The sequence below is a fragment of the Apteryx rowi genome, unplaced genomic scaffold, assembly GCF_003343035.1.
Source record: "Apteryx rowi isolate R43461 unplaced genomic scaffold, aptRow1 scaffold_227, whole genome shotgun sequence".
NCBI lineage: Eukaryota > Metazoa > Chordata > Aves > Apterygiformes > Apterygidae > Apteryx > Apteryx rowi.
In genome coordinates, this window is record NW_020448608.1 from 532,019 (window position 1) to 541,408 (window position 9,390).

The 9,390-nt window shown below is 42.6% G+C and overlaps 1 protein-coding gene across 1 annotated transcript; it reads left to right on the top strand.

Moving 5' to 3' along the window:
* The first annotated feature begins 1,291 nt into the window (after positions 1-1,291).
* APELA (apelin receptor early endogenous ligand) lies at positions 1,292-9,249 on the top strand. Its single transcript, XM_026065428.1, has 3 exons — positions 1,292-1,376; positions 2,356-2,467; positions 9,235-9,249. Exons 1-2 carry the CDS (start codon positions 1,301-1,303, stop codon positions 2,442-2,444), a joined length of 165 nt encoding a protein of 54 aa, XP_025921213.1. The 5' UTR covers positions 1,292-1,300; the 3' UTR covers positions 2,445-2,467; positions 9,235-9,249.
* Positions 9,250-9,390: the final 141 nt, after the last annotated feature.

Here is a 9,390-nt window from a genome sequence, read left to right on the forward strand (position 1 = left end):
ATAAGTGGAGGGACTAAAGTGTACTTTTAGACTAAATAGGCTTTTAGAGAAATCACAACGGGGGGAAAAATACAGGGGTAATTGAATTAAAAAACATATATTCCACTCTATAGAACTTTAGGCCACTTTAAGTAACACATTTCTATTAACAATAGTAGTTTATCTATATAGAAATTTACTTTTTTCTATACATTTTAAAACAAACTTTTTCCCATAAAAGATAAATTGTCATTTTCCAAATCATCAGCTTGTATTCCACCCCAAGCAGGTCAAAATAAGAACAGGACCAATCCAGTTTTATCTTATGACAATAATTTGCTGGAGTTCAAAACCATCACTGGTCTCAATACGTTTTGTAGGGTTTGTCTTCCTTCTCTTTAGGCTTGCATAGCTGCACTTTAACTATACCAGCTGTTTTCAGCATAATTTGTTAAAACTAGCTCTCACCATAATCTAGTAAAAATACAATGCAATGTACAGGTGGGTTATGTAAATGTAACATCCAACCTAAGCTTCTCCTAAAATTGTACTGTTGTAAGTTACAGCGTATAATTCTTCTATTTTACCCAACATTGCCGAAAATCTCACAAATTAATTCCAGAATATTCCTACCCTTTAAAAATACTTGCTGGTACAAAAGACATACATTAGCCTTAACTGCTAACAGTTTCGCTTTGAATAGACGCTACTTCGCAGCTAGTTTAGAGAAGAGAGAAAGCATTTGAGCCGCGAGGAGAGCCGTGCTTTGGGGGACCTCCGAGTACGGGCTTCACAGTTCTTTCAGGCGGGACAAAAGGAGGGGGGGGGGGACTTCCTGCCATTGCCATTGCTTTCTGCATGTGGGACCAATATGGGCAATGCAAAGTTTAAACAGTTGCAAATGGAGGAGGGAACCTCGGGTCTTGTTTTAAATATTTTTTCCCTGCCTGGGTTGAATTTAAAGTGAAGTTGCCGTATTGTTCATGAGGCTCCTTGCCCCACATGCATTGACGGAGGCTACTGTTTACATGGACTTTTCATTCCTTCATTGTTTGCTTATGGAAAACAAGGGGGAGTGACAGAAAGAGAGAGGAAAGGGAGAAGGGAAGCGAGGGAGGCACTGACCACAGTGCACAAGCGGTAACCTTGTCCCGTGTGATCATTAACCTCGCTGGAAGTGCAGCTGGCGGCTGGCTCCGGCGCTTGGCACGGCGATGTGAGCGGGGACCCTAGCCGGCCGCCAGCCCCGACACTCGCACGTGTATTGATACACACACCCGTATACATACACAGAGCACATCCACCTTCTGTGGCGGCAAAAATGAGATTCCAACAGCTCCTTTGCACCGTGTTTTTCCTCTTGGTGACTCTTCTCCTTGCCAGCGGACAGAGGCCAGGTAGGAACTGTCTTAACTCTACTGAATGCTACCGTATGGTTAGCTTTTCACGCCGACTGCGTGTAGTTTTACTTTGTTTCAGTTACCTTGTTCCAGACGTACTTCTAGAGATTCGAGACGGATTTCTAGCTATATTTGCTTACCGTCACTTTGTTTAATGAAGTACGCTCCGTGTATGTTTATATTCGCAATGCAGGCGATGCATTAGGTATCTCATGAGTGGCAACTCGGCGGGGGGGGGGAACGAGGACCTCGAGGTGCTGCAACCCCCCCCCCCCGGAAGAGGCAGCCGGCCCCGCGAGGCTTTCGGCTCCGGGGAGCAGCGGGGCCGGTCCCGGTCCGCGAGGGGGCCGCGCCCGCCTTTAAGGCGCCGGACGCCCTCACGGATGGGAGAGCCGGGCCGGCGCCGGACGCCCTCACGGGGGCCGCCCGCGCTGGCCCCTAACGCAGCGCCCCGCTCGCTCACACCTCCAGCGGCGCCCCCGCTGCTCTCCGTCCCCGACACGCCAAAGCGGTGTTAACTAGGAGCTTGAAACGCGGGCAGCGCACGCAGCCCCCCAAGCGCGCTGCGCAGCGGGCAGGGGCGGCGAGAGGCCCGGGCGGCCGCCGGACACAGGCGCCTCAGGGCGCGGTGCCGCCGCCTAACGGTCCGCGGGGGGAGGGGGGGGCAGGGGCACCTGCGGCGCTGCTGCTGCCGCCGCCGCCGCGGGGTCCCCCCGCCCTAGCGGCCGCCCCGGCGTTCACCAAGGGGCGGGGGGGGCTCGCGGGCCGGGTGTCACTGGGCCGCGCTTCGCGGCACCTGCGCGGGGGCAGGGGCGCGGGGAGGGCGCGGCGGGGAGGCGGCGCTTCGCCACACAGCCCGGGCGGGCGGAGGGGGCGGCGCGGCGCCTCCCGCCGGGGCCGTGTTTCGCTTGCAAATAGCGAGCAGGGCGGCTCACCCCATCTCCCCCCCCACCCCCTCTCTCTTCCCCGGTCGCAGCGAACCTGGCCCTGCGCAGGAAGCTCCACCGGCACGGCTGCTCGCAGCGGCGCTGCGTGCCGCTCCACTCCAGAGTGCCCTTCCCCTGAGGCGCCCGTCGCCGCCGCCGGAGGTAACGGTCGCGCCTGCGACGCGGGCGAGGCGCCGGGCGGGCGGCGCGGGCGCGTTTGGCCGTTACGTTTCAAAACCGCCGGAGGTGCATTTTACTGACCAAACCACAGACGTGGTTTCGTGTGGTCTCTGGGCCCGGTGATTTGTTTCAAATATAGGGTCTTGGGGGAAACGTGTGGCGAGACATGGGGCGCTTGTTGTACTTGAACTCCTTGACAGGAACCCAGCTTCCCACGGGATGTCGGTCCCGCCGTGGTGCGCTCACCGTTAGCCCTGCACTTCACCGCCCTCTGGGCAAACGCACGCTCGCTTCTCTTGGGTAGGGTGAAGCACACTCAAATTGATAAAATTGAAAGAAGTGTCGCTCTACAAAAATTTAAGACTCTTGACAAAGCTGCCAGGTAAACCAGGGTGTAATGACCAAGGGAGGCACAAACCAGTAGCAGGATTGGAGACGAGGCACCGAGATTTCTAGGCTCTCTCACGGACAGGGCTCGGTGGCTCCGGACTCTGCCTGTCAGTAACCAGAAGGCAGCAGCGTCTACCCACTTCAAAGGGGACTGTAATTCTTCATCATTGTCCGTAAAAGACTTTGAGATCCTTGGATGAAAGGCCATAGAAGTGCAAAACATTAATGCTTTATAGCTTATGAGGGCATATAGATTCAAATACTAAGTGGCTCTAAGAGCACACAGGTAGCATATGTAAATAGGGAAGGCATCAAAAGGAGGCCATGCCTCTCTTGCAATTTAAGAATGAATAAAATATGCAGTCAATAGTTTCACATCTTCTAAACTAGTTATATATCAAAATAATATTGTAGCCCCAGGCTTGACAGCATCATAAATAAAATAARGGCCGAACCCACACTCTGGAACCAAGAAGTTTCAATTTACTAAGCAGTTCACAGTGAAAAGGAGACCAAAGTCCAACTTTTAACAATCCTATACCAAGCGCCTCGTCAGTGCAGTAACTACCTTGTTTAAAAAGCCACACCACTGCCCAAGCAACCATTCAAAAAGGTATCATCCACTCTTTAAGTGCTGGCCTATAAACACATGGAATGTGCATATGGGATGGTAAACTGGCAAATTTGTGAGGCTGGAGAAAGATTGCCATCTCTTCAGTTTAATCTCAGCCTTGCTGCCATCTGAGTGGCAGAATTAAGCAGCGACTAGAATATTTTTGAGGTTTTATATTCAAGAGGGATGTTCCAGAAGGATGTTTTACTACTGAATGTCATGTCCCATCACTGTGTTCATTTCAACAAGAGACAGATTAAATGAGATCTCTCATCAGTTTAAGCGTAAACATAACGAGATAAGCAATCAGATCAATTCACTCAGCATGCAGAGACCAAGTGAGCTGAACGATAGGGACAGTGGAATTTCGGTCTACAGACTTCTTGAATCACTACTGAATGGCTTGCTTCAGTTCCTCTTAAGAGTAAGTTTAAGATACCTACCCCCAAGCCAACATCCATAGACTGGAGACTGTCTGTGCAGAGAACATCTACATTCTCTGTAATGTGCTCTGAAATACTATAATGCATTTGGCTTGAGATTGCAACGTGTGCATGATAGTGCACTTACACTGGAATTATTTTCTGTACAGAATATCAAGCTAAAACCTATCCTTAAAGTTATCTCCTTTCCTGTGGGGTGCTGATTTCTTGTAACAAAGGTCACTGATGAAGCAAAACAGTATACTTATTAATTCATAATATATTTTATAGGCATGTAGTTAAAGATAATTCTGCCTCATAAAGCTATTAAGAAATCTATAAAGCTTGAATGGGGGAGGAGGGGTGACAGGCACCTGAACCAACTCTCTGTTAGCTTCATTTAGCACTGTGGGTGCTCAGCCCTTTATCTTAAGTAGGATTTACCATCTACATTTACATTCCCTTCCAGTTTTAGGTCCTAATTCAGCAAATATTTACATGCCTGGGTAACTCAACTCATGTGAGTAATCTCATTGATTGTCAATGCAGTTGTACATATGGATAAAGCTATTTGCAGATGCAAATAGGATGGACCCTTAATCCTGAATTTCAACAGGTGGTTGGAAACTGGGATGAACATAATAGCCTCTCTTTTTTGCAACAACATTTGAAATGAGAAACAATTGAACTTGATTTTTTAATCAGTTACATAGGCAAAAATGACAGAAAACTGGAAGAAAATCTAATGTTAGAGGCCTTCTTGCTTTTGGTGCCTTTTTTTTTTTAAAAAACCTTTTCAGTTTCCCCAATTAAGAAAAACTTTCTCCAATTTCAACCATGTATTTTGGAAATAATATATTCCATCTTCTATAAGACATTAGATTACTAAATCTCTCACTAATGGCTATTTCTTTTTTTTTTCTCCCCAGCAAATTCATAATGAGCTTTTCATGTTTTGAATGAGAAGCTGCAACAATTACACTGACAGAGAAATTAGTCATAAATCTAGGTTTGGGTCAACAACAGCTGACCTGATACAAATACAACAGTCCTGTATTGAAGCTGTCCATCTGAAAAGAAAGTTTTCAACAGTCTTGAATATCACATTCTGAAAGACTTGGAACAAAGGCCCATGACTAGAAGTGGAGGGAGGGAGAACAAGGATGGGGATGGGGAAGATGTACATGAAACTTATCTGGTTAAAACATTCAGTATAAATTCTTTGAATTTCATAATGGCCAGTAAAAGTTAAAGATTAAATGAAGCATCAAGCACCTGAAATGGGTATCTAGTGGCATTAAGAAAGATCTGTCCATGCAGATTCTTAATGGTCTGTACTGTTCAGACTGAGAGAAATTGTACATGTCATTGACTGTATTTAATTCAGGCTGCGTGTAGGGGAAGTATTTAGTGTGAAACAATGTCAAACTCCAGCACAGAACTGTAAAAGTCCATTTTTAGTTTATACTTTCATATATTAATATATGTTTTTAATACCTAACATTACATTTCTATGGATTTACCTTAATAGTAACATAGAAGGTTTTACTGTAATAGTACCAAAGTCAGCACCACACTAACGATCATACTGGCTTCATGTGTAGTAAGAGTTCCCACACGGAAGAGCTTACAGTATAAGAAAGCAAAGGCAGTATTATTATCCCTCACTCTATAGATAGAGAATTGAGGCACAGAGAGATAAGAGATTAGCCAAGGGTCATGCAAAGCCTAGTGCAAAACTGATAACTCAGATCTCCCCAGTCAGGCCTTAAGGTCAAGCCCATCCTCCTGTCTAATGAGCTGTTTACTGCAGAGCCTAACATTTGTTTTCTTAAACTGGGCTGTCAAACCAGACAACTAAAATATATTTGGAAATTCAGTAATACAGATATTTGCTTAATAGTAGTTTTCTTAAAATACCAACTACAATATTACACATAGAGCATAAAAATAGACCATTGAAAAGAAACCTTTGTCTGGTCAACCCCAGTGTTGGGGTTACAATGAAAGAGAACTTCAAACAGAAAACACGGCATTCTTTACAGCCTTGGAGGTCAAGAATACTTAAAGTTTTTATTTTACTTCTTGTTTTTAAAAACATACTTTTAACAGCTCCTTTTTATATCAGCAGAAATTACAAACCTGCTACATATGATAAGGCAAAACATTGTAGCCAAACTCCCATTAACAGAAACTAAAAACAAACCTGAAAATAACTCACATCCAGATTTTTAAGGCACTGCACGAGTCTTGAAATAGCAAGATTTTTCTAAATAGAGGGGACTGTGTAAAGATGTGTGAGGATTAGTTATTCTGTCTCCCAACACATAATTTCTAACAAGAAAGTGAAAGAACAGCATTCAAGAAAACTGGATAACTGAAATATTCTAATCAGTGCAGGTGTCCATGCAAAACCTTGCCATATTCCTACTGGAAGAACTTCACAGGAGTTCTCTGTATAGGAAAAGAAAAAAATGGAAATTTAACATGACCCTGTTCTCAAGCTTTGGAAAATCATCAGTACCATGGAAAAATGGTTAAACTTGTCAATACAGCAACAAAAATTCATCCGGGTAAATGCCCAGAGTTTTGAAAAAAGCAGTTTTTCAAAGCTAGAGCCATACTATAGTACTACTAAAATTGCAACTATTTTTATCATTATAACTTACCTTTCATGTCTATTCATGGCTATCTTTCTATTTAGAAGTAAAGGCAAAGAGTATGGAAAAGCAAGAAGGGTGAAGAGTAAGCAACTTTAACAGTTATGTCTTATGAATGAATATATGGGTTCAGTGTGGCACTGGTTATTTTATATAACCATAATTATTCAATTAGCTTTGCTAAAATAAGAAAAACCTAAATTACCTATCAGAGAGCTATATATGCATGTTCCTTTGCAGATGGAAAAATAAAACAAGAAGTACTGAAATGTCCTAGGAAGCAGAAGTTGCCAGTCTCTACAAAATTATCTTGAATGTCTTTCTTCTTTTTCAGTAATGTTGATACCATAAAATCTTTGTAAAAGACATTGATTGTGATCTTTGATAGATATGTTTATAAACTTGCTAGTTGGTTGTATATTTTGTAAAAAATAGTATGCACTTCAAATAACATTTCAATGTCTCATTTTAAATAAACTTTGTACACTGTTTAAATTTTACATTCTTCAGATGTCAAGGGCTATGTATCCAAAGAAAATGGAAAATTGGTCTAATTTCCTTGTAAATTCACATGGGATCAATGTGTAAAAGTTATTGCTCAATTTCTGACACATGTATGTTTACATGAATAACTATTTTCCTCACACTTTCTACCTTTCTAAAAATATCAAACTAATTCTGATAAAATCCATATAATAACTTATTTTAAAACTACTCGTTGGTACAATCACAGCATGCTCTAACATGGCATCACAATATCAATAGGATTACACTAGGATGCTCTATGCATTGTCTTCATGGCTAAAATAAGCCTGATTTTTAATTAACTCAGACTAGGTTAGGCCTTGAAAACAGAATGTTCTTACAAATTAAAGAAAATCACCTTTCCTTATTTTAGGACAAGGAAACAACTTTGGCAGCAAAGGAGGTAGTCCTATTTGAAGCAGTAAGAAGCTAAGATGTCTGCTAACTTGTCCCTTTAGAGGTTGAATACAATGTAAAAACTTGTGTTAGAAGTGTTAAAATCTTACACAGCTGAATTAAGTGCCTATTGCTGCTACCACAGCACAGTACTGTGCTGTCATTTAACTTCAGCAGGAGGAGGACTTCAAAGGTCCTGATTTTCAGTTGAGCAGGACTTACCCTTGACTAGGTTTGAAGTTACTCTCTTCACTCGATTTGTGCAATTGGCATAACCTAAGCTTCATTTGGTAAAAAGGTTTGCAAGAGAAAGTGTGATTACACTTATAAACATAAAGCATTTGGCTGCAGTGCTACAACCGCAGCATTGACTGAATTCTCCTTGTGCATGTATGGATGTATGTTTAAAGGAGGTTTGTACAAATACAAGTAGTCTGTTAAATTCAGAATGGTGGTATCCAAAGGTACGTTCAAACCTCAAACTCTGAAACCCAAAACATCAGTTTTTGAAGTATGGAATAACTATCTACAAGAAAAGAATGAGTTTACGTGAGGTAATTTTAAATCTTGTTTGAAACTCCATTTCATTAAGTCTTTAAATTACATTAGCTGTTTAGAATGAAGTACAAAATGATACAATAGCAGGTCAACAGGAAATGGAGGTAAATGTAAGGCTGTGGTGAGAAACAGCAGATTAGTATGTTCCCAAAGGATAATAAACAATTCACCTCTTCCCCTTCCAGTATGGAAAAAAGGAAATTATAGAAGAATAAAGACTGGAAATACTTCCCTTATGCCACATGCATATGCTATAAATACCTATCTATATACACAAAGCCAAATTTTGTTAAGGGTCACATAAGATTTATATCAACACTGATCAGGGCAGGAATTAGTGTGGTAAGTAAATTTCAGCTGTTTGAGTACCATCAGGCAGGTATAATTAGCATACCAAGCTCTTAGAGCTGTAGAGGGCCTTTATCTTTGTTGCTAGTGATCAGCTGCAAACTATTTTTGCCAAGTGGGGAAAAAACTCCAACAGTAGGAACATTGCCACATAAGTTTTTATTAGTAATAATGCTTAAAAGCTTAATTCCAGTGCTCATGATGCTTTTTTATGTCTCGTGTTACCTCAAGGTTGTTTGCTACCCAAGTGCCTTTCCTCTTTGGCATTACTTTTAGATTAAATATGACCTACAGGGTAAGCCTGCTTACCTGTATATTCACACAGAAGCTTAAAACATGAACATTTGGTCAATGTACTTTCCAGTCAGTGATATCCTTTGTGAGGTGAAATACTAGACGTGTTTAAACAGAAAAATAATTTCCACTACAAACTATTCAGTAACAGAACACAAGTATCAACTGGGAATTTTTCCTCTACATACAATGTGCCATACACAAGAGATTACCAAAATGTCTTTTCTTGAATGCATACAAAGTGTACAAAGTGTTTAGCACATTGCAGTAGTTTAATCAAAAAAAAAGGTTAACCTCCCCCCCCCCCCAATCTGAACATTTTGGGGCAGCCCTAAATCTTTTATGTTTGGCTTGGTGGTCCAAGATCTTTCCAAACCTGAAAAACATACACATTTTTTTCTACAGAAACCAAAAGCTAGCAGGGTAGAAACTGAATAACAAGAAATAAAGATAAAACACATGATATATTTTTTTCATATAGAGCTGTCACATATTAAGAAACGTTAATTCTTTTTGGTTATGTTCTTGCTGCGCTGTTGCAAGCCACCGGGATCCTCTGAGCCAGGCGCGGGGCAGCGCCTTTCCAGCCGGCAAGAGCACCGGGACGGCGCCGCCGCCCCCCGCATCCCCCCCCCGGGCGGGACTACAACGCCCAGCATGCAGCGCGCCCATGAGCCACGTCACGGGGCGCCCACTGAC

Coding starts and splice junctions, on each gene's coding strand:
- APELA (XM_026065428.1), top strand. CDS start 1,301: ATGAGATTCCAACAGCTCCTTTGCACCGTGTTTTTCCTCTTGGTGACT. Junction 1,377..2,355: donor TGCCAGCGGACAGAGGCCAG/GTAGGAACTGTC, acceptor CCCCGGTCGCAG/CGAACCTGGCCCTGCGCAGG.